Here is a 24741-nt window from a genome sequence, read left to right on the forward strand (position 1 = left end):
AACGTACGCGGTAAAAACTGTACAAGTCAGTGATGGGGATTTCACCAGGGACCGTTGGTGTGCTGAAAATTGGTGGGGCCGAAAACCTTCCTTCAAACTGATCACTTACATTTGACTCAGTTTGTTTTATAATTTCCCACGATTAACAAGCATGCGAACGATCTGACTAATCAACTGGAAAGTAAATAACACAGCTTCTTCACACAGATTACATCAGGAGTGACCAATCTTGTCCGAAAAGGGTCGGTGTGGGTGCATGTTTTTTGTTTTAACCAAGCACAAAGACACCTCATTCTTTTGTGATCATAAATTTCATTATGTGCAGCAGTTTCTGAAGCAATGCCTGTTTTGGTCCAGAAGTCTTGGGAATATATTATATTTGCAAATATACAAAAACCTGTACACTTTGTAAAATTAACTTGACAACCAAGTATAAAATGTCCTTTCTGGGGTGTAATTTTTCATCAGCGGTTCAAAACATTCATTTAAATGTCTTCTTCCATGCGGCAATTTTTGTTCAAAACCTATTGTTTATTGTCTTATTGTTAACATCACAAATTTATGATGCTACATGCCACCGTGTTAGATTCTTCACAACGTATAGGATGAAGAAAATCAGGCACCTGGCACACCTTTCTGGCCTATGCTAACTGAGTGAGTGTGGGTGGGAGCAAGTGTCTCTTCATCTCCGGTCCGGACCAATCACAGCATCTGATCCGACTCAGAAGCTTGGATTTCCAAACCCGACCTGAGCTTGCAGCTCTGTAATCTCTCGCAGTAGCGTCTCTTTCTGAAGGTCCAACTGCAACAAAAAAATTTAAATTTAAATTCAACGTACTGCAAATGAAAATTGATGAATATTAACCTGCAGATTTTCGGTTTCTAGCACTGAATTTTTTAGCACTCATTTTTATTTAGTAATTTTGTAGGCATGCAATGGGCCTATTCAGTCAGATGGACGGTCGTGGCCTCAGCCATTAACTGGCAAGCTCAAAAAGGCCCAGTGTAGAGCATGAGAAAGGCACAAACCTTCGTGGCGTACTTATAGCACTGCTCAGCTTCCAGCTTCCTGCCCGTCTGAGGAGACAAAGACACCGGTCACGCACTGACAGACAGAACCCAAACCCCTCTGCCTCAGCCCTCGCCTCAGTTAGGGGTGGTGACATAACGGAAAGCGCCGTCCATCCAACTCCGCATTGGTCACTTGCACCAAGCTGTGGCTGCGCAGGGCCTTATGTGTTCTGGCTAAATTTAGACGCTGCCCAGCGTGAGATTGCACTGCAAGGACGCACAAATGTGTCCCTCTCAGGACAGTCAGCGTTCAGTGCCAGAAGACACAGGGTGCGTTCCAACTGCTTTTTTTTTTTTTTTACCTCCTTGTTTCCTTTCCTTGCCTCCCTTCCTATTACGGAAGCCCAAACAGGTCAAAAATATGTGAAACTGACGCCCGTATGGGGCGGAGTCATAGTGAGTGACTGACGCACACTTGAGTTATGGCCGCTCCGTGGGCACGCGCAGTCACAGAGCACAGTGCGTTGGTGGGCGTGTATGTTTCGACTGCGCGCCAGCCTCTGCAGAGGCACTTGTGGAGCTTCAGGAACTGACCCGCAGGCAGACCAGGGACAGGTGTCCCCACACCTCCGGGTTGGCGTTGTTCAGGGCGTTGGCTTCTGTGAGGGCATCCTCCGCCTCGGCCAGCTCTCCTAGCTAATCGCTCACACGGACAGACGGACGGACGGACGGACAGGCAAGCAAGCACACAGCAGCCAGACAGACAGACACTGTTATTCATAATCCGAGCGAGCAGTAATTGCTCAAGCACTAATAACATCACACAGACATCCGCAGCATTGTGTTTCAGAGGAAAGGTGTGTACACCAACACCAGCAGTATTATGCATAAAGTTTTCACAGGATTCTGCTGTTATGCTAAATACAGCACAGCTCATGTTACTGGTGTCACTTTGTGACAGGGCAATTAAACTGTCAGTGGGAAGCATGAAATGAATCTGATGCCAACACACTCTGCTGTAAGAAGCATTAAAGGTCAGGCAAGGACAAATTCATATGACTCCTGAGTTAAAAATGAATGACTGTGTGTGACGTGTGTGTGTATGCGTGTGTATGTGTTTGTGTGTGTGCGTGCACACATCTGTGTGCATGCGTGTGTGTGTGCGTGTGTGTGTGTGTGTGTGTATGCGTGTGTTTGTGTGTGCGTATGCGTGTGTGCATGTGTGCGTGTGCGTGTGTGTGTGTGTGCATGCGTGTGTTTGTGTGTGCGTATGCGTGTGTGTTTGTGCGCGTGTGTGTGTGTGTGCGTATGCGTGTGTGCGTGTGTGTTTGTGCGTGTGAGTGTGTGCGTGTGTGTGTGTGTGCGTATGCGTGTGCGTGTGTGCGTGTGTGTGTGTGCGTGTGTGTACACAAACAGAGATTTGGTAGCTACCCGGTAGCAGGCAATCCCCACTCCCAGCCAGGTGAGGCAGGATGGGGAGCTCTTGCAGCCGCGCAGGTAGGTGGGTTTGGCTTTCTCAAACTGCGGGGGTGGGGGTCACAAGGAACAGGGGATTATTCTATGTGCCATTACATTACATTACATTTATTTAGCAGATGCTTTTATCCAACGCGACGTACAAAAGTGCGTTTCATGTGCTGCACGGTCAGCAGGTTTCACTTGCGTAAAATCATTTTTCACAGGACCTCGTTAACTCCCTCGGATATCGTTGTGTTTACAGAGTCGAAGGAGGTGGCAGTACTGCACTGAATGCACAAAGGCTGTGTCGGGATCATGAGAAGCACACCTGTCCGTCTTGCTCACCTGTCCCTCCTGCAGGTAGATGTGTCCGAGACGCAGGTAGACCGCGTGCATGTCGGAGGCGTCTGCCACAAAGTCCACGGTCCTCTCGTAGCAGGTCTTCGCTTGGCTGTGGGTCCCCGTAAGGTAGTGCAGGTGACCGGTCAAAGCCCAGACATCCGGGTTCTACACATAACACAAGCAAACAAAGAACAACTGCTGAGGCAACACAGTATAAACATCATAAATGGTTTTACTGACTTGAGAATAATGTAAAAACAGCAAAATAAATTTTCATGTCTTTTTCCCCCCAACTTTTCCACTGTAATTGGTGATTTTTGCATGTTGCACTGTGCTCTGTTTTCTACATCACTCGCCGCACCTGTAGGCCACCGTCTAGCGCCTCCTTCAGGCTGGCCTCGGCGCTGCAGTAGTCCCCGCTCAGCAGATGCAGTCTGGCCAGCGCCAGGTGGTAGCAGCTGCTCCTGCCGCCCTCTGGACACAGCAACTGCTGAGCCAGAGCTCTCTCAGCCATCTGAGGGCGGGGGGGGAGGGCAGGCGGGGAGCGAGGGAGGGAGGGGGAGAGAGAAAGAGGGGTGGAGAGAGGGATGAGAGAGAGAGAGGGGGAAGACGGGGTGAAAGAGGGGGAGGGATTGAGTGGTAGGGAGGGAGGCAGAAAAAGTGAGAGACAGGGAGAAGCGGTTAGAGTGAGGGAGAGGGGGTTAGAGTGAAGTAAAGTTGGATGTGTATGTGGCTTTATGTGTTTTTGAGTGCACATGTGTGCATGTGTGTGCTCACAGTGCTAACCTGAAGGACGTTGTTCTCCAGCAGAAACTGCACAGCCTCCATGTAGATGGTGGTTCTGAGCCCGGGAGGGGATGCTGGGGGCTTTGTGATGGCAGGATCTTGGTAAGTGTCCCCCCCGTCTCTCCCTGGCCCGCCCTCCTGGCTGATCGGAGACCTGTTCACCAAGTTCTCTGCGTCCTCCTCAACATCTGAGCCACCAAGGACAGGAAATGACATCATCCACAAACAGGAACACAGCGCTGCAGAAGCAGACCACCCCACCCCACCCCACCCCCACGCTCTGCGGGGCTTACCTGTAGTGTTGACGGGGTGGTCGCTGGTAACTGACGACCTGTTCGGCTGCAGCACCTCATCTGCCCCCCTCTCGGCCCCATCTTTGCCACCGGACGACGGGCCGTTGGCCAGGGCCGCTCTCAGCCGCCTCTGGGCCTCCAGGAAGGCCATCTCTGCCTGGATGGCGTTGTCCCTGCTCTCGTAGTACAGGCCTGAGAGCACAGACACCACACATCACGGTCTGCAAACCCTTCTAGAACTCTAGGACTCTGGTGTTCCGGAACCCAGGGTTCTGGCGCAGTCACGTCCTGATTTGCTATAGGTACTTTAAATACTAATTAATGGTAATGGTAATGTCCATCTCAGCAGTGCACCCCCCCCTTGCCACGCCCCCACTCCCTCCCCCCAATCTCACCGAAAAGGGTCCAGGCTACCACGTTGTTAGGGTCGAGGGAAGTCGCCTGCTCCAAGAAAGTCTCCGCCTCCTCAAATCTTCCCGCCATCTCCGCAAGGATCCCACACATCAGCAGGCTGTTCAGGGGAATAAGTGGGCCCCCACATGACTTCGGTGCCCAAGCCCTCCCTCTTTGAGCCCCCACTTATCCTGCCTCTCTAGCACCCTCAATCCCTTTCCTTTTTTATTATTTCTAGGGACACTTTGAATATTTTAGTAAACGATTACTGTAACGAACAATAACAGTTAGTACATTAATCTAAGACTGGTGGACCCAGAGTTGTAAGCTGCTAGCCAGTCATAATTATGAAGGGAACACTCGCTCAGTCAAGGAAAATGAGACTAAATTGGAGTACAATTAGAATCATCAAGACCACAATCACTGGTACATTGCCTCTCATGCTAATTTGCACTACAGCTAATTAACATCTTCATTGCCTACTCTAGTTATCCCTCTGAGGCGACAGCAAAGAAATAAGCTAATTTAGGACAACCAATCAGTATTTTAATAAATACTGGGTAATCCAACAGTTACTTGGAAAGGTGATTAGTTGTGCCCATTCTTAATTATTATATAATTAATTTTCTAAGCAGAGGCTTGTATCCAGAGAAACTACACAGAATATGCTGAATATTTGCTGAAGGAATGCAAACGTAACTACCGTGTCAAAGGATACAGTGGCAGGGTTCCAAACTGGGCCTTGAACCTCTGCAACCTCTGTTCCCAGTTCCCTACCCACTGCCCCACCCTGCCACCCTTCCCCTCACCTGGGCAGGTGAGCCTGCTCTACGGAGACAGCCTGCTGGAAGCACTCCTGTGCCTTCACGTGGTCCCCCGTCAGCATGTGGAAAGCACCGAAATCAAACCAGTGGCCGGGGTCCTGGCGATCCAGAGCCAGCCTCTGAAAGAGACGCGCGAACCGACGTGAAGACGGTTTCCATGGTTTCAAGGCCAACGGCTGTCTACGCACCAGCCTGTCTAAAAATATTTTTAGTAAAGCATGAATGTGCTCTCAGTATGACAATCTATTTACAAGGACCATGGGTGCAGAATAGCTTTGGGTAAAAAAGCCTTTTCCTTTAGACTACCTTGATTGGAATGGGCTGCCTACATAACTGACAAACATCTATTTTGGTGAAACTGAAGGTTTCCTCATTTCTTAAAGGTAGGAGTACCCTTGCTATTGAATTCTAATTCTAATCCGCTGTATATATTGTTGTCCTGCACGTTGTACATGTATTTACTAATTCTTTCCATGTTTTTCAATGGCCATTCCAGTTTTTATTGCTAGGTTTTATCCCATTTGCCATCTAAGCATCTCGTATGCCGAGGACACCGTTGGGACGAGGGATTTTGCCCCTAGTCAGTACAGATTATTTGAAGGATTAACTGTTCCTCAGCGGAACGACGTGGACATTCGGGGCCCTGCTCGTTAGTGCATGTTCATCCCAAGAGAGTCATCGACCTCACAATGCTGAAGAGGAAGGGTTTAGATGAGTCTCAAACAGGGATGCTGAGAGCTGTGGCTGCAGTGTGGGGACTCTGTGACAATGGGAGGGGGAGGGGGTGGGTCCCATACCTCCTGGTAGTATTGGGAAGCCAAGGGATAGTCCTCATTCAGCTGGGCCTCCCTGGCGAAGTGCCTGAGCTGAGCGCTGTCCAGCAGGGGGCGCTGCTTCGTCTCCTGCATGTCTGATGAAAGTGTCTGTCCAGGGTGGGGGAGGGGGGGGGGGGGCAAGAGGGGGGTCAGACAGCCAGAGAGACCAGGACAGAGAGGGTCAGGAGAGAGGGTGAAAGAGACAAACGTGATCAAACGGAAGTAGACAAGGAAAGGGGGATGGCCAGCAACAGAGGAAAACAAATACAAGAAGTAAGAAGAAGGGGGAAGCGAAGGAACAAAAAGAAGTTGAGAGGAAAGAGGGAGGTGGAAAGACGAGATGGGGGAGGGAGGAGGGCGGTAGGGTTAAGCACTAGCGTCAGCAGAGTGAGCTGTGGCTTAAAGGTGGTTCATTCCGTTATCTGATTAGCTCACTATCTAATTAAGGATAGTGCTTTTTATCCGTTAGGTCAACAATACCCCAAAAGCAGGATGTGCTCTGAGACAGGTCCCCCAGGCAATGCACACAAGCCTAAACCCTCCCACAGACGTCCTGAACCAAAAAAAAAGACGGTCAGCTCCCGCGTTCCTTTCTGGCACCTCTATTTGCTTACTCCCTATGGTTCTGGCGGATAACAGGAGTTTCTATCAATATGTCAGAGTTTATGAATTAATTTGCTCCCAGTATTTTCATTGGTCATGCCAGAGCATCAGTTTAAAGTCAAATCAGAGCATTTCACTTTAAACAGTATTTTAAATTTCAATTCAGCCTGGTTTGTCTATAGAATCAGTAACTTCTCCCACAAACCCAACACAGCGGGGGGAGTGGGGGGGTTAGGTGGACGGGGGGCAGGTAGTCGTCGTCCTCACCTTGTTGAGGGCCACATGCATTTCGTCCACCAGGAACACGTAGAGCTGGCTCAGGAAAGCCTGCAGCTGCTCCGGGTCGGAGAAGGCCTCAGTCCGCAACATCTTCTCACGCACGATCCGGACCACCGAGTGCTGGGAAGGACAACCACCACCACCATTTCAGAGGGAGGGGTTGACCGTAAGTAGATAGAGAAAGAACAAGCACACAGAGCCATACACTGACCACACAAAGAGCGCACACTGACCACACAGAACCATACACTGACCACACAAAGAGCGCACACTGACCACACAGAACCATACACTGACCACACAGAACCATACACTGACCACACAGAGAGTGCACACTGACCACACAGAACCATACACTGACCACACAAAGAGCGCACACTGACCACACAAAGAGCGCACACTGACCACACAGAGCCATACACTGACCACACAGAGCCATACACTGACCACACAAAGAGCGCACACTGACCACACAGATCCATACACTGACCACACAAAGAGCGCACACTGACCACACAGATCCATACACTGACCACACAAAGAGCGCACACTGACCACACAGAGCCATACACTGACCACACAGAGCCATACACTGACCACACAGAACCATACACTGACCACACAAAGAGCGCACACTGAGCACACAGATCCATGCACTGACCACACAAAGAGTGCACACTGACCACACAGATCCATGCACTGACCACACAAAGAGTGCACACTGACCACACAGATCCATACACTGACCACACAAAGAGTGCACAATGACCACACAGATCCATACACTGACCACACAAAGAGAGCACACTGACCACACAGATCCATACACTGACCACACAAAGAGTGCACAATGACCACACAAAGAGCGCACACTGACCACACAGAGCCATACACTGACCACACAAAGAGCGCACACTGACCACACGATGTGACTGCAAAAGTACTGTAAACTGATAGTGTCATGCTGAAACAGTAAAGGGCCTTCCTCAAACTATTGGAAAAGCACAGAATCATCTAGAATGTGACCGTATGCTGTAGCATTAAGATCAGCCTTCAGTGGAACGAAGGGGCCTAGCCCAAACCATGAAAACAGCCCCAGACCAAGGAGTTTCCAGATACCTTTGGTCATACAGAATATATATATGTCCATCTAACCAGTCAAAAATCAACAACTTGCATGTGAGTTCTAGGCTGGAAGAGGATATTTTTCAACGGACCATCCCACTTGTGATCACAATGCTGATGCACAACAGTCCGTCTACTTATGCACAAGTGTCTTAACCAAAAAAAGAGCAATATCACAAAAGAAGTGACAAGGCTACCGAGTAAAGTGTCTATTTTGTTCCATGGGCCATGGGCTCTCTTTTTTAAAAATGGATGGTTTTTAGATCTTTGCGAATGTCCCACGTGTGAGGGTCTGCTGGCCCCGCCCTCTCACCTTCATCTGCTCCTTGAAGGCGAAGTACCGCCCAGAGTAGTTCAGCTCTGCCAGAAGCTGGGACTTGCGCTGCTCCTGGGAGGCGGGGTCAAGGGGCGGGGCTCCTGGGACCATGGCAGCTCCGAACAGCTGCTGGTACTGCTCCAGAACCTGGCCCACTACATTCGCCACTTGAGACTGATACTCCTGGACTGCCTGAGACACACACACACACACACACACACGCAGTTTGTGCAATTCAGACTTGCAGTTCTAATACCAACAGTGACCACAAGATGGCACGAGTGTAGAGAACTGTGCTGAGTGTGATCATCAGATCTAGGCAAGAGATTGTTCAGTGGGAGCAAGCATGTGTGTACATCTAAGTGTGTGCGTGTGTGTGTGTGTGTGTGCGTGTGTTTGTGTGTGTGTCTTCCTTACCCTCTCTGCTCCAACCGGTAGGCGTGGCAGGGGAGGTCTGGGGGGAATCAGTTCCATCACCCTAAATGATTTTTGAAAAACAGAAACATTAATTAATCAGGCCAGGACAGGACAGTATATATTCTGTTACATCAAAGATTCTGTAATTGGAGTGCAGGCCTGGCGCTACCTCCTGGCCAGCTCCTCCGGAGATCTCTTCGGCACCAGCGGCTTTTCCAGGGAGATTTCAATCACAATGTAGGTCCTGGCATCCACGTACATCTACAGCGGTGAGGGGAGGGGGGGGGGGGGGGGGGGGGGGGGGGGGGGGGGGTGACATCATCAGGCCTGTGTTCAGATGCATTTAGCACCTTCACTTCAAGGGATGCACATGGATGCACACACGCACACACATGCACACACACGCACGTACACATACGCACATGCACACACACACACACAAACACACGCACATACACGCGCACAAACACACACACACACACACATTGGCAGGGTGGCCCGGAATGGCTCAGCATGGCTGCGTCATTATCCAACTGCCCGTCAGACGCACACACTCATACACACACACACACCTGCACACACGCTCACACACACACACACACACACACACATACACCTGCACACACAGACCACACCTGCACACATGCTCACACACACACACACACACATACACACACACACAAAAAAACTCTAATCCAGACCCAGCTCACCTGTCCCTCCACATTCCCTTGAGTGTCCAGCTCTGTCCCCGTCTCAGCAGGTGACTTTCCCTGGTTCAAGAGCAGAGACACGGTGAGGTTTATCCAGCTGGCCGACTCACTGCGTGTGCCTTTTCACGTGCAGAACGAGCGAAACTGTCACAGCGAGGAAAACCATAAAGCTGCACTGGACGTAACAGTAGAAGTCATAGTCTAGGCAGGATTCAAGACCTTGCAGAAACAGAGCTGAACGGACGTGGCGAACAGGCCTCCGATGATGTCAGGCTTCATTACCCTGTTAACGCGTTTTTGGGGGGGGTGGTGGTTTGGGTGGGGGTGGGACGTGGGCGGTTTTAGGGAACATTGTGGGGGGGGGAGGGGGCGGGGGTTGTTCTACTTGCCGGCTGTAACCGCAGATGCTGCCGCACCCTCCTCCTCCTGCTGCCGAATAAGAAAAACGGGGGGGGGGGGGGGGGGGGGGGCCCGCGAAGGCCAGAGGAGGCAAAGAGATGATGACTCACCGCCGGTAATGAAGCCGGCAATTTGCGGCAATTACCGCTAATTGCGTTGGGAAGCAGCCCTCTGCTGCTCCGCCAGAGGCCTTCAGGGCCAGGAGCTGGGGGGGGTCGGGGTGGGGTGGGGTGGCTGGGGTCGGGCGGTGGGGGGATCACATGGAATTTTGAGTTCATATCTGGAGTAAACTAGCAGGGCACTCAAGAAACTCCCAATTTCGGCCTAATATTTTCCATCTCCAGCATTTTTGGAGTGGGTCTTCTTAAAGCTGTTTTGCCTTTCAGTGCACACCACTGTATGCAGCAAGCTAGATGAGAGCATGGATATATGGTGAGGAGAACAGGCCACCCATCTCTGTTCATCATTTACTTGTTGATAGCACCCAGCACTGGGTAAATCCTGGACTTGAACACCCAAAGGGTCTCTCTTGTATGACGTGGCAAGCTGTTCCAATTCTCTAAGTAACACCAAACGTCTCTAATTCAGTGCGAAATTCCCCTCCGGCACCTTTAAAGCATGAACAGGTTAAAAATACAGGAAAACAAGGCAGCTGTAGGGAGATGGCTAAGAGCCGTAGCTTGGCTTAGTTATGATTATCCCCACCCCCGCCGCCCCACCACCTACGCCGCTGGTTTCTAGGCAGCAGGCCCACTCACTTTTCTGGGCTGGTCCTTGGGCTCTTTTCCAGCCTTTTGTGCCTCTGGGATTTTGGGGGCCCCTGCCTTCCACTGGGAGGAGCTGAGGGCTGAGGAGGCCCGGTGTTTGGGATGAACCGCTGCAGTCCGCATGCTGTCCCGCAGGACGCTGCTGGTCCGCTTGGTCTGAAGCAGGGGTTTAGCATGGGGATTAGCATCATCGCCGTGACTACAAATGGAACAGGAGTTTAACATCACCATAACGACAATGGAACAGGGGTTTAAAATCACCGTAACAACAACGGAACTGAAATATAAAATCAACATTACAACAAAGGAACAGGAGTTTACATTGCCGTAACAACAATGGAACATGAATTTAACATCAACATTACAACAAAGGAACAGGAGTTTAACATCAACGTTACAACAATGATACAGGCGTTCAACAATACCATAAAAACACCAGAACAGGGTCAGGGAGAGTGGTTCCTAGTCCCCATCTTTGAACATAATAGCCTATGACACGTAAAAAGAAAATCGCTGCAGCAAATCCAGCAATTCAATATCTTTATTCATAACACGGGAACACAAGTGAAACACCATCTTAGCAACCCTGACAGCAGAAGCTTCCCTGAGCAGCCCTGTTGGGTTCCTTAATCAAATCAAGCGCAGGTAAAACAATACCCCAAATCCACAGCTACAGTCCGGAACATCAGATACGACAAACAGCAATCAGATCCGTAGCTGCGTGCGAAAATTAATTTCTCCACCCGACTGCACCCATTCTTGTATTGTGATGGTGACTGTTCTCTCTCTTGCTTGGCATTTTGAATGCAGAAGTGGCTTACATCCCCATCCCCATCTTCACCTCCATCAGCAAACAGCAACACATCCACCCTCACCACTGAAAAACAACTCAGCTGGAGAGTTCTGAGGCAAAGCAGCCAGCAGCCCTCCACCATCCCCACCCCCACCCCCACGCTCCCTCACCTTGGCCTCCAGGTCGGACTCGTAGAAGGGCCACAGGCGGTACGCGCCGCGGATGCGTTTGGCTCCGGGGTACAGCAGAGGGGCGAAGTCCACGTAGGCCACGCCGTGGAACGAGATCGGCGCCTCCTCCTCTCCCTGGCACCCGGCCAGAATCACAAAAACACGTCAGAGGACAGTTACATTTTCTCAACGACCAGGAGAGGAGTTCATGGACCAATTTAGATCACCGCCATTTATAGAAGAAATAAGATAAACACTAATTGAAAGAAAAAGACGCATTTTGGGGCATAAGTGTAGCAGATAAACGTCAGCTGCAGCTTTCCAGGCCTTCTGTCCATCTGGTGAGAGACAACGAATGTACCAACCGTACTATTGCTCTGCCAAAACAACCAATCATACTACTATACTAACATGTTGGGGTTGACATGACTACCTGTAGTGCATTTGTGTTCTTCTGAGCACTGCAACATTCAGATTATAATAAACACTCACTGTTCACCATACAGGCCAGTGTGCTGATCAGTTAAGAAACTGATGGATGTAATAGTGTCTAATGAAGAATACATACCAGCCAATGAGCTGTGTGGTAGTAAAAAGTGAAACACAAAGGAGAAAACAATGGCACCAGAATGTCTTATGACAACAGTAAGAGGAATGTGTGAAATATGCTTGTTCATTTGTGTAATCAAATTACTTGAAGCTGGCATTACTTCAAAAGGTCTCCCCCCTCACTGTTTTTGGAGAGAGACAGAGGAAACGAAGAGGCAACGGAGCATGGTGAAGGCCTGACAGTGAAGGGGCTGGGATGGACAGACTCCCTCCTGGAGAATGAAAGACAGACACGCAGACCAGGTTCCCTCGTCCATCGTCCGGGAGGACTCACCACCTTCTCCTTCCCAGCTTTCCCTCCTTTCGGGGCTCCGCCCTGCGCTGACCTCATCACCTCCACGGGCCACAGGCGACAGGCCTCGATCTGCTGGGTCAGGCTGAGGATGGGGCGTGGGGGTGGGGAGGAGGGGGTGTAGAATATGATGTTATAAATATATGTGGATCCTGGGATCGCAAACAACAACAAAAAAAACCCCTCCATTTGCCTCCCGAGGGGCGGGGGGGGGGGGGGGGGGGGGGGGGGGGGGGGGGCTCACCTAGCCACAGCTCCAGGATCCAAAAAGCAGCGCCTCTCGGTGTCCCAGCTCACCCTCTTCCTGTCCGTCTCCGCCTCCGTGCGGAACTCCCTGTCCTGGGATGTATGAACACGTTCCCTCAGCACGCCTTCACGCCGCATGCACCCTCATTCAGTACGTATTCACAGCTACATGTTTGCATTTTAAGCATTTAGCAGTCGCTCCTATCCAAGAGAATCCATTATTTGTGCGTATATTTACCAGGTTAAGTATCTGAGTTTTTGAGTCGTGTCTGAGTAGTTATCACACTAAGCATTCCTAGACTCTACCTCCACACCGGTCAGGTCTCCATCCTCTGTCTCAATTGGCTGCATATCTATGGAGGTTCCTGGCATGAACTGGGCCCCGGGGGCCAGCAGGGGCCCCACGGGCCACTTTTTGGGCCTGGAGAGGGGCTCTCTCTCCCCGCCGGCTTTCAGCAGTCCGTTGGCGAACAGCAGCGTGTGCTCCTTCTGCAGGAGGGAGAAAAACTAAGCATGAGTGCGTGCAGCGTGTGCTTCTCCATGAGAGACACACTTTTAGTACACTAGGTGACAAAAATACAAGACCTCTCTCTCTCTCTCTCTCTCTCTCTCTCTCTCTCACTCTCTCTCCCCTCACCTCTGACAGGGGCACCTGTAGGCCGGCCACGTAGTTGAAGGGGGGTCCAGTGCCGGCGTTCCAGGCTTCTGGGACCGAATATGCCGTTTCCACGGCAACCCTGAGCAGATTTGATTGGCTGAGCTGGACGTCAGACAGCACAGGCTCCGGGACACAGATGGTCACATCCAGGGAGGGCTGCGAACAAGGACGAGAGGAGAAAATGTCTTCTTCATCGCCAGGGGGGCCCAGCATGGCTCAGCATGGCTCAGCATGGCTGCGTCACACTCATACACACACACACACACCTGCACACACACTCGCTCACACACACACACACACACACACCTGCACACACGCTCACACACACACACACACACCTGCACACACAGACCACACAAACACATGGACACACGGAAATGCGCACGCACAAACGTGCACACACACACAGACCACACATACATACACTCACATGAACACACACACACGCACACACATCATGAATATGCGGGGCAAAGGAGACAGCCAGCCCTCACCTGGCAGCTGGCATCAGAGACGGCCTCTCCAGGCGAATCAGGGGTCAGGTGCAGAACAGCCACACATGTAGAGCTGCACTGACCTTCAAGAGGCCAGGATTCAGAGACGAAACCAAGTTAAACCAGGACAACCAACAACCTTGCAGTCCTGCTTAGAAGATGCTTTTTTCAGTTTAAGCAGTGGCAGAGTTTTGCTAATATTATGCTGTTATGACTTGCATGTGTATGTGCTGGGAGATCCAGTGAGCCTGGCTCTTACCCTGTAGAAGAGGCAGCAGGTCCAAGGCAGCTTGGCCCAAGATTATAGTCCTCTCCTCTTTCTGCTTCTTCTCTTTGGACAGAACCTCCATCACCGTCACTGCAGATCAGCACCGAAGTCATGTACGAGTTAAAGTTCTCAGTGCACCCACACCCACACACACACGCTTCCACACCAGCATGTTTTCTAAACTTACTCCCAAATTCACTGCTCTAATCTCATTGATTCATTAGTGCCATTGTGTTCTTGTTTTGTTGAGCAGACACCTGAAAGGCGAGAGCAGTTCATGCACTCACAGATAAGTGGTCGGTGCGCCAGGTCGTCCAAACTATTGGCTCCATTTCCGCAGTTGAAGCCGCAGGCGAAATTATACTCCACGCTCTGGTCGGGTACGGTCTCCACCTTCTGCGATTCCCCCAGCACTGCACCGCTAAACTCAGCCCGCACCATACTGAGGAAGGGCTTACCCTTGCCACCCTTCTGTGACCGAATATTTATATTACTGTTCACATATTAATTTGCCAGCATTATTTGAGAGTAAATGAACAATAATCTTAATTGCAAAACTTCTACCCAATTGAAATAAAGTAAAATAGTACAAACACACACACAAACAATAGCCAGACTACGTCTGTTTTCACTGACAACAGAAATAAGTGGCTCAAAATGTCATTTGTAACGAATATTATAAACTGCTCATGATAGCTAGGCAGCTACATGATGTTCATGTTAGACTCACTCTGACGATACATTACATACATTACATACATTGCATTTGAGCGCTAACATTACACAGCTAGCACACCAACACACTCACCAAGTTGTTTCCACTTAAAACAGTTATTTGCACAGGCACCGTCTTGCCTCCAGTTGCTTGAATCTGTTCCATGATTGCGATGAGAAGTTGATAGTTAGCAAAATGCGCAGGTTTATGGTTAACTGGAAACACGGAGGTTTCTGCAGGGCAGGATGGCTAAGCGTCCTATGGTTTCCATGGTTGCAACAGGACTGTGTCGCGAGATATGGTTTCTCCATTTGCTTCTGCAAATTCTTTCCTTTTCTATAAGTCAAATACTTTTTCGGAGCTCAAAAGAGCTGAAACTTCTGGGCAAAGACGTCAGCTAATAAACAATGCAACAGAGAATGTACAAAAACAGTAACTCAAAGACGACAGTGAAACTGTAACTTGCGAATTACCTTAAGGTCCTGTCAGCTCATTAAAATCATAAAAAGTTGTAACTTTAATCGTTTTACCAGATCCACTCAAAATTATTAGTGAGAATCTACTGTTTCTATTTCACATACTATAACGAGAAAATAAATGTTTTTAACTCTATATTAATATTTAAATATTTATATACGTGTAGTTTTAGAATAATGCGTTTGCAAGACCCGACACTATCCATTTCCGGAAGTGGAAGCGGGCTATTAGAAACTGAAGTTGTTTGCTGACAGTATGCTGCAAAGCGGTGTGTTGGTTGCCATGCAGATGTTAATAAAACAGTCATATTAGGATCAGACATTCAAATAATCGTTTCGGTTTAAAATATGTTTTGTTGAATTGCAAAGCGGTGTTTTTAAGTAGCATGTCGCTGCTAAATACGGTGGATGAAGCACTCCGGTTAACCCGGGTGGAGGAGGCCAAGATCAACGAGAGCATCCGTCAGTTAAGAGCGATTCTGCTTTCTATGTGAGTTCTATGATTATGCTCTGTTAAATATCTTTCTTGCAGTTTTGCGGTGCTGGCGTTTTATCGTGGCATTTCTGTAAGCGAAACTATACAACCAGCCAACGTGTTGACCTACCTGTAAAAGAAACAGTCTGTAGAGGGAGGCAGTCCAGTAAGTCGGTGTAGACAGCTGCTCCTGTCCCTCTGTCATAGTGGCTAAATATTTTTTAAAGAATTTTGCCGCAACAGTGTTGTATACTGTGTTGCCACCGTAATTTTTCGTCATGAAAAGGCAACAAAATACAGAAACTTTTTTTTTTTTTTTTTTTTTTTTAACTTTTCTTTGACAAATATGCAGTTTATTTAACATTCTTCTTTCATTAACGAACGTTAAGACGCTACCCCCAACAACCAAAGCAGGCAGACTTGTTTTGACTTTGATTAGCCTATTTGCAAGCGAACACACACATCCATGGAAATACTTTTCATTCTGAACAGCAGAATTGCTGAAAACAGATGCAGCAGGCTGCGTACAGTATCATCACAAATATTTCTGTGCTTGTTTCTTACCAATTCGTACTGTACTGTTTCACAGGAAAGCAGAACCAAAGGAAGCCCCTGAGGAGCAGGTGCCATCAACTGATAATGAGGAAGGTAAAGCCATTTCTGTCACAAATTACTCATTTAATGAGTATTCAGATGAGCTTGTGCGGCTGTGATTGCAGAGGAGGCAGTAAACAGTTTTTGTTTTATGCAGAGATCGCTCACATGAATGCTGTTCAGCGGCAGCCGGATTTTTGAATGCCTCCATTTGGAGCCCAGTTGTTTTGCATTTCATATCTGTGTGGAAAGCTCCCAAGCAGTTGGTAGAAATGTATACAGGAGTGTGTGTGTGTGTGTGTCCCAGGCGTGCTGCCAGAGGAGAGAGAGGAAATGGAACTACTGGAACGAGTGCTGCGGAGAGCACTACGAGTTCGCTGTAGATCAGGGGCCCTCAGGGGCCCTGAGACGGCGGGAAGGGGTGACGAAGGTGTGCTGGGAAGCAATCAGGCCGAAAGTGACGGTTCAGCCAGTCGGACGGCCTCCAAACCTGCCTGCAAACCCAGCGCGGGCCGGACGGCATCCCGGAGGTCTGCTTCGGCTTCGGGGCCCTCCGAAGAGGCGCGGGGAGGATCGGGCCATCGTGCCGGTCGGGGTCGAGGCGGCACGGCCCGAATCTCTGCCCGGAATCGAACGGTTGCCCCAGGGAGGGCGGCGCTCCCTCGACGCCCGGGCACAGGGTGGCAGTCTGCTCCAGCACCTGCCCCAGGGGAGCACCGCCACCCCCAGGCTTCGTTAGCAGGGGCCCAGCAGAGGGCAACCCAGACAGGCCTTTGCTCTGAAGATTCGGACATGAGACAGGACTCTGCCGAGGACCTGATGCCAGTGATGTGCTTGGCGGGGACCGACGCGGGGGGCAGAAGTCTCTCAACCACGAAAGGAGTCGGGTAGGACACCGTTCAGTGGGGCATAACTGTCAGGGGGCTGGGCTTAGAGGTTGCAGGTTCAAATCCTCAGTGTTCCAGATGTACATATAGGTAGGTTCACCATGGTATTTGCTTATAAATTCTTCCCAAACAACCACCCCAAAGACCTGCTCTACGTTGCTCCACATTGCTGAGCTACACCCACACTCTGAGTTATACTGTATGTCTGACAAGTAAAACATGGTCAAGTTTGATCTCTGTAGTCCTCCTTTCAGGTGCTTCCAGCTGTGAAATGTTCTAACCGAGCCAAACTACAGCCGTGTGGAATAAAAAAGATACCATGGTTCTTTCACCTTGGAGAACAGTGGTTATTTAACCTTGGAGAGCAGTGGTTCTTTAAACTGGGAGAGCAGTGGTCTTTGCTCATCTGAAGTACAGGATCTCTGATGCCTCTGTGTTTGTGACAGGAAACCATCTGTGCCACCTTCTGTCTGGAGAGCACATAGGACCAAGCACGAGAGGTCAGTGAGTCTGTGCTGCTCCCTGCTTCAGAAAGAGGCCTGCGTGACCAGCTTGCAGGATAAATTCAGTAAACTTTTGTAACCTTGAGGTGATAAATGCATCCACCACTGCTTAATTTCTTCTGCAAACACAACTCTGTACTTCCTGGGAAAGCTTGAATTTCCCTGTACAAGATTGGACAGGAATCAAATTGTACAGGAAGATTCAAATTTACACCAGTTTCCTGTTTGAATCTGCAGATTGTGGGACAAGGTTTTGGCAACGGCATCGAAGCCTGTGGAAGAGAAGGCCCGGTTCACCGAGAGGTTACTCAGCACTGTATCCAAAAACGAACCGTAAACCTGTAAAACCTCAAACCGTTTGAAACCTTTTCAAACCTTAAAAACCTGCTAAAAAGTATGCTTCCTTGGAACATAACGGTACACATTTCCGTGCAGCGCTGCAGATGGGTGAGGTTAAATATAGCTGGCTTCGTATGAACCGCTGCAGGATTTAGTCTCTAAATGCATGTGTAGGACAACGCCCCCGCAGTTCATTCTTCTGTGAGAAAATGCCATGGAAACAAGCTCTGGTATTGGCCCTCCCCGCTGAATCACTAGCTTCTGAGGAGAGTCAGACCCAATTTTACTGCTCCTCTTCCTTCGGTACGGTGCACTTTATTTATCTACAAGTATGTACATTTTCCCATGTGTAGCTATATTTATTTTGTAGTTATTGTATAAAAGTAATGAATTGTATACAGGCACACGTAACGTTGTTACCGATAATAATGAGTTGCTTTTAGATTCCACTTTATAGAGGAAGTTTTTCAGGCACAGATTAAGCCCAGTCCTGGACTAAATTCACTTTTGAATGGAGATTCTCCATCCAGGACTAACACTTAACCTGTGTCTGTGAGCCTGGCCCCATAGGCATTTAGTTATATCTGTTTTGTACTCCATGCAGCGTCGTTCAAGAATCACTCTGTGCTTTACAGTGGGGGTGGATTACTCTGCAGAACCATCACCTGTGTGACAAATGGCAGCCATTTTCTGGCAGAATTATGACTATATTGCAGATATATGCGCGCGCGCGCACACACACACACACACACACACTTTTAAAGCTTTAGTATTTCCTCCAGAGTCCATTTTGTGTCACAGTTGGCTGTTATCCTTGATGGGCCATCTCTGTGCGTGGGGCAGTTTCCCTGCAAGGTTCCCACTTGCAGCCCAGCAGACACCAGAGCGGAGGTGGAGAGGCTGACCCAGCTCTGCCGCGCGCTGACTCACTGCCTCCATGGAGAGGCGCTGGCTCACAGGACGGGCAGGCAGCCAGGGACAGGTATCTGGAGGAGGGGGGAAGAGTGGGATATAGTGTGAGAGAGAGAGAGAGAGAGAGAGTGAGGGGGAGAGATGGAGAGGCAGACTGTGAAGGAGGCAGAGAGAGAGCATCCTGATTGTTTAGCATCTCTGAGGAAATGCTGATTTAATGATTCCCCAAAACAATTATCTTAAGGGTATTCAATATTTAATCTGTTTATATCCCTGCTTCCTCCTTTGAATAATTTAACGAAGAGCGGTTTTTAAAATGTGCCTGTTCGTGTGCACATTTGCCCATTTAGAAGACGTTTATGCCGTATGACTTACAGATGGCATACAAAAATATTTGGTGAAGTTTTCAGCGTCGCAGCTGATCAAAGTTGTCATTTTCCACAGCATGAAGGTGTGGGCTATGTAAGCTATAATATGGTGTGGGTTTATGTGCGCAATTGTAATTGTATGAAATGGGGATAGCAGAGGAATATGTGCCTTGTTATAATGAAATTTAGTTGACAGAACCCCTACAGGGACTAGATCACTTGTATTGTGTGCTTGCAGGTGCATGCTGGGAGTTGGAGTACGAGTCCTTGCTGATGCAGGAGGGCCTGGAAAAGGTGGTGTTGGACCTCCAGGGGAGGGTGGAGAAGCTGAAGAGAGGTGAAGTGGCCTTGTTTCACCACACACCGAAGGGGCTGATGTATTTCACTTATGAAGTGGAGAGTGTAAAACATACACTTCAACAGGAAAAATAATGTTTCTGAAAAAGTCACCCCAGCTGGTTTCTCAGGACTGAACTGGTCTCAGGACTGAACAGTTATCAGTCTTTCCTCCCAGTAATACCAAAAAAGGGTCACTCCCCAGAGGGAGACCGATTGGCCCCCCAGTATCACGTATGTTTCCTCAGGATGCGGCCCGACGAGAGCCAAAACTCTCACCGTTCTGTCCCTCTCTCTGATTATACGCATCTGTTGCCGCCCCCTGGGGTCTCATTGAGGGTGGGACTGAGGCCTGGGGCTTGTGCTTGCAGCATCGAAGCCCCCACTCAGACCCCCCCCCCCCTCCTCCTTTCCCCCAGGGGAAGGCCACTTCGCGGTCATCTGCGTTTCCAGGACGCGAGCAAGCTATGTGAATCACCGTACCCGTGTGGGGAAGCCAGTGCGCGACTCTGTCGTTCTTCATGGGAGGGTTATTTTTGGAAAGATAACGGCTGGGTCGTTTTTCCCGAAAAACCGGAGGAAAAGAGAGAGCGCGCGGTGACTGTTCTCACAACCTCTCTCCCGATAGCTGCCCCCGCGCTCAGTTTGCAGGGGCACAGAAAGCGAAAGGAGGCTGAAGGGGAGCGAGCACCACCTCGGAGGCGTGGGTTTTTCCGGCAGTCTGCAGCCGGGAGCCCGGGACCTTTCCGGAGCCGCCCTGCTCCGTTTGGGCGCTGACGCTGTGGGTCCTGTAGGTGCTCTCGTTTCCCCTCCCTGTCTAAAAATAGCCCCTGTGTCCCTCAGATGCTGAGGCGTGGGATCGATGGGGGCCCGGGTACTGCTGTCCCACCCGGGGACGGGGGCGGTGGGGGGCCCCTGACCTGCCCCGCACGCTTCGGTACGCCAGCGAGGCCCAGCTGGCGGAGCTGGAGGGACTGAGGCTTAGAGTGGCACAGCTGCAGCAGGAGATTCACCTGCACCAGGTAAGAGTCACAGCTCACGCACCTGCTCCAGGTAAGAGTCACAGCTCACACACCTGCTCCAGGTAAGAGTCACAGCTCACACACCTGCTCCAGGTAAGAGTCACAGCTCACGCACCTGCACCAGGTAAGAGTCACAGCTCACGCACCTGCTCCAGGTAAGAGTCACAGCTCACACACCTGCTCCAGGTAAGAGTCACAGCTCACACACCTGCTCCAGGTAAGAGTCACAGCTCACACACCTGCTCCAGGTAAGAGTCACAGCTCACACACCTGTCTTTATATCATAATTGATTTCTGTATTTAGAACACATGAACACTTTTTGTATCTTATATATTTATATTACTCCCCACCACCACTGCCTTGATGCTCAATAAATTTCATATTAAAAGGCATCTGGGTGCTTTACCTTCGATTTGAGAACCCTCCCCCTCCTGGTTTAATGTGTATGGGTGTGCTGTCTCCCCTTCAGGCCATGAGAGAAGCCATGACCCCTTGCCTGACCTCCGCTTGGTCTGCCCGGGGAGGTCCTGGCGCCAGTGTGCTACGAGGCCTGTACTCCCTGCTCGGGGAAGGGGGGGCACGGTTCCCCGCCGTGGTCCTGGACACGGAGCCCGATTAGCCGGCACAGAGCTAGCGGGAACGTCAGAAAGCAGCAAGGCCTGGAACAACAAAATATCTGATTTCTTTCAATAAACTCTTACAATTTGTGGACCACAGTGAGAACTGAGGGACTGTCGAACCGAAGGAATCCGTCTCTGAACTGGTTGCTTCTTTTAATCTAACTGTGCACATGGAGTGTTGATACGTATTGCCTACCAATCAGCTGGTCTGATTTGGCTCCCTGCATTATGACGTCATAAACTGGCTAATTTTGGGAATGATGACTCCCATTCCTTCTGGTGTATTATGACCTCATTTCCCCCTCTCATCATCTGTTTTGTTTTTCTTCAACAATGGTGACAGGATTATGATTCATTTGAACCAATTTGAGCCTTTCTTCTACCAAATTCTGACTTTTCTACAACTTCAACTAATGTGAACCAAATTCACTGTTCCTGGAGATCACTGTGTGTCATTTCATCGCGTCTTTCTGATTTAATTCAATCAAAGTGCATCAGAATAAAATAATGACAAGTGATTTGAGAGAACTTCTGTTTTTCCGCAGTGTTATTTGTCACATGAATGCGACGTGCTTCAAAATCATTTTTTAATGACTTTTAAAATTTGTTTTAGTTAGTTTTTAGTCAAAAGCAAAATATATGATGCCATACAACATTAAAGAGACAAACATTCACTGACAGTTTAGTTTTTAGAATGTTCTCATTTGCAATGTTGCTCTCTACCAGCAGATGGTGCATTCTTCACATCATGAGCATCTACAATTGTACTTCAAGAGATGTGCTTGATTTTTGATTTTGTTTTGTGTTTCACACAGTAGTACATTGCTGTGTTTGCACATATAACCTGCATAAGGAATGCCTCAGCTGGATTTTCTGAAGTCTGACAAAACTGAATTTTTAATTCAATGGTATCCAGTTCGGCAGTCCTGACCTAACATTCTTGCTGTTTTTAATGAGTTAATAAATATGAAGGTGTAAATATGTTTCTATGACTGTGGTCCAGCCATCCTAGCGCAATAATTAGTGACCTGCACTGTCTTAAAGCTTTTTTGAGGTATGAGGTACATTATTTGATGTTTGGAAAATAATTTCTATTGCAGGCTTTGTACTTTGTACTTAGTACTTTGATGTGCTTTAAAACCACGTATTTTCCACACTGCTCTGAGCTAAACCTTGTGAATATTGATGAGGCCGATTCTTAGGCATGCGTCATCGATCCGAGTATGAGTGATTTGGCCAATTCAAGGTCTCAACAGGGGCAACTGCGCTTTACGAGGCGTGTCGTGTTCTCTGCGCCTTCCATAACAGCCGTTGGCGGTGTGACGGGACTCCCACGCTTTCGCGCATGGTGTGCTGCCAATTAACCTCGCTGAGCCTGTCCTGCAAATAAACCACTTCCGGCCAAATCGCGCTCCTTAACAGTACCGAACAGCCTCGCGTCGTGAGCAGTGCGTGCTTGCCATTTAAACTACACTTGCAGTAAATTTTGCATTTTTTCCCCAATGGATCGTTGATGCGCGAGCTCGGCATAAGGACGACGGTCGACGTACTGCATGTACGATTTTATTTGGCGTGAGGTAACATGTAGCCATACCATGAGAACATCTGAGGCGTCATCTTTTGACTCATGGCTTGCAAGATTTTGCACGTGCATACGGTCAAGAGAACAGTTTGTGTAGCTGTTTGTCTGAACTAAATGCACAAAGTGAACCATCGTTTTTTTTTTTTACTCATCAGAAATATGCCATGTTGTACTTAAATAGAATCAGTCGGAACATTATTACACTGCTATATTCTGATAATTTTAGTTATCAAAATTGGAGGAGGAAAGTGATAAATTATGCATTCTATGATACAATGTAAAAACAAGTGTTTTATCATTTAGAAACCCACATAATGAACTAAATGGTGACCTGCTGGTGTGTGGGAGAACACAGCATAGTGGCTCAGAGCAGACAATAGAGTGGTTGGACTCCAACCTCTCTGATTATGTGCTACATTAAAACGTGTCAGGGGTGCCTGGCTATTACTACACGGTAATACGAGTTAATAACTCAGTTTGGCAAAGTTTTAAGACAATGAGCAGATACATCACTTTACAAACTAAATAAATGTAGGTACCAGTGGGCTGACATATGTTGACATATGAAGTGCACTACATGAGTGCCGAAAGTATGTGGACATCTGGCATGCAACATCTCATCCAAAATGATGGACACTGATATGAGGTTGGTCCACCCTTTGCTGCTGTAATAACCTTCACTCTTATGGGAAGGCTTTATACTAGATGTCAGGGATGTACAGGGATTTGCTTTCATTCAGCCAGAAGAGCATTAGTGAGGTTGGGCACTGACCAAGCGATTAGGCCTGGCTCGCAGTTGTCTTTCCAATTGATCCCAAAGGTGTTGGATGGGGTTGAAGTCAGGGCTCTGTGCAGGCCATTCAAATTATTCCACATTCTCCATCCATTCGACCCATTATCTATACCTGCTTATCCTGGGCAAGGTCGCAGGGGTTCTGGAGCCTATCCCAGCGTTCATTTGGTGAGAGGCAGGAATGCACCCTGGACAGGCCGCCAATCTGTCGCAGGGCGCACACACCATTCACTCGCACACTCATATGTATGGGCAATTTAGTCTTCAATTAGCCTAACTGAAGGTCTTTGGACTGTGGGAGTTCACCGGGGGAAAGGGAAACAGGAAAGGGCCTTCCCCAAACTGCTAAGGAAGCACGTAATCATCTACAATGTTATTGCGTGCTGTAGCATTAATATTTGCCTTCACTGGAACTAAGGAGCCTAGCCCAAACAATTAAAAACAGCCCCAGACCATGGGGTGTCCAGTTACCCTTGGTCATATAGTGTATCTATGTATAAGTGGTCATGGAAGATTTTTTCCTCTTTTTTCTGTGTAATCTTAATGTTTTTCATGTTCCCACTCTAAGAGGTTTTTCTTTCTTGAATGTGTGGAATTGACACCCTGACATTCTTCTTTACCTAAAGAGGGTGACATTATGGCCTGCATTCTATCAAATTCTTCCATATAAATAAGCGCATGTGCTTTTTACTTTTTACTTTCACAGACAGTTTTTTTTTAAATTCAGCAATCACCAAAATGAACTAATTCTGTGAAGAAATAAGAATGAACACTTGCATTTATTTGTATGTCAAAGACCTACAAAATGTACAGCTTCTTTAGCCCAATCTATTCATCTGGCATCAGTGGACTCCATCTATTTCAGAGCTTGAATCACTACAGCTACTTCAGCTTCTACTTTGGTCTGACCCTTTTCCACTTGGAATCCAGGGGGTTGATATCGAACTGCCTTTGTGAGCACCGAAGACAAAGAAAACGAGGGATGTAGGGGAGATGAGAGAGTGAGCAATAGAGGGAGAGTGTGTGGGAAGAGCAGCCTACAAATGGATC

The 24741-nt window shown here is 48.7% G+C and overlaps 2 protein-coding genes across 5 annotated transcripts; one reads left to right on the plus strand and one right to left on the minus strand.

The window, feature by feature from the left end:
- Window positions 1-105: 105 nt before the first annotated feature.
- On the minus strand, window positions 106-15077 carry cfap70 (cilia and flagella associated protein 70). The gene is made up of 26 exons (XM_035398743.1): window positions 14877-15077; window positions 14356-14539; window positions 14060-14158; window positions 13801-13883; window positions 13286-13462; window positions 12955-13137; window positions 12647-12741; window positions 12385-12487; window positions 11502-11636; window positions 10530-10694; window positions 9373-9432; window positions 8832-8923; window positions 8663-8723; window positions 8243-8437; window positions 6793-6924; window positions 5905-6030; window positions 5093-5226; window positions 4286-4401; window positions 3891-4082; window positions 3598-3785; window positions 3173-3325; window positions 2815-2976; window positions 2443-2532; window positions 1606-1707; window positions 1030-1077; window positions 106-802 (listed from the first exon to the last, which is right to left on the minus strand). Exons 1-26 carry the CDS (start codon window positions 14946-14948, stop codon window positions 722-724), a joined length of 3228 nt encoding a protein of 1075 aa, XP_035254634.1. The 5' UTR covers window positions 14949-15077; the 3' UTR covers window positions 106-721.
- On the plus strand, window positions 14322-21998 carry LOC118217023 (tubulin epsilon and delta complex protein 2). 4 transcript variants are annotated; one of them, XM_035398754.1, is made up of 10 exons: window positions 15156-15528; window positions 15645-15749; window positions 16324-16382; window positions 16636-17215; window positions 17662-17715; window positions 17956-18034; window positions 18889-19039; window positions 19576-19674; window positions 20517-20695; window positions 21166-21998. In XM_035398754.1, exons 2-10 carry the CDS (start codon window positions 15646-15648, stop codon window positions 21313-21315), a joined length of 1455 nt encoding a protein of 484 aa, XP_035254645.1. In that variant the 5' UTR covers window positions 15156-15528; window position 15645; the 3' UTR covers window positions 21316-21998. The 4 variants fall into 4 exon arrangements, with proteins under 4 accessions (XP_035254647.1, XP_035254645.1, XP_035254644.1 ...); XM_035398756.1 differs by lacking the exons at window positions 15156-15528; window positions 15645-15749 and adding an exon at window positions 14322-14448; XM_035398753.1 differs by having other exon boundaries at window positions 15156-15749; window positions 21166-21997.
- Window positions 21999-24741: the final 2743 nt, after the last annotated feature.

The sequence above is a fragment of the Anguilla anguilla genome, chromosome 17, assembly GCF_013347855.1.
Source record: "Anguilla anguilla isolate fAngAng1 chromosome 17, fAngAng1.pri, whole genome shotgun sequence".
NCBI classification, from domain to species: domain Eukaryota; kingdom Metazoa; phylum Chordata; class Actinopteri; order Anguilliformes; family Anguillidae; genus Anguilla; species Anguilla anguilla.

Bases quoted from the DNA above. Each gene is read 5' to 3' on its own strand.
- cfap70 (XM_035398743.1), bottom strand. From the start codon at position 14,948: ATGGAACAGATTCAAGCAACTGGAGGCAAGACGGTGCCTGTGCAAATA. The intron at 11,637-12,384 runs GTGAGTCCTCCC...GCCGGGTGCCAG, and splicing joins AAGCTGGGAAGGAGAAGGTG to GGAGAGGAGGAGGCGCCGAT. The intron at 803-1,029 runs GTTTGTGCCTTT...TTTTTGTTGCAG, and splicing joins GCTATAAGTACGCCACGAAG to TTGGACCTTCAGAAAGAGAC.
- LOC118217023 (XM_035398754.1), top strand. From the start codon at position 15,646: ATGTCGCTGCTAAATACGGTGGATGAAGCACTCCGGTTAACCCGGGTG. The intron at 16,383-16,635 runs GTAAAGCCATTT...TGTGTGTCCCAG, and splicing joins ATCAACTGATAATGAGGAAG to GCGTGCTGCCAGAGGAGAGA. The intron at 17,716-17,955 runs GTCAGTGAGTCT...TTGAATCTGCAG, and splicing joins CATAGGACCAAGCACGAGAG to ATTGTGGGACAAGGTTTTGG.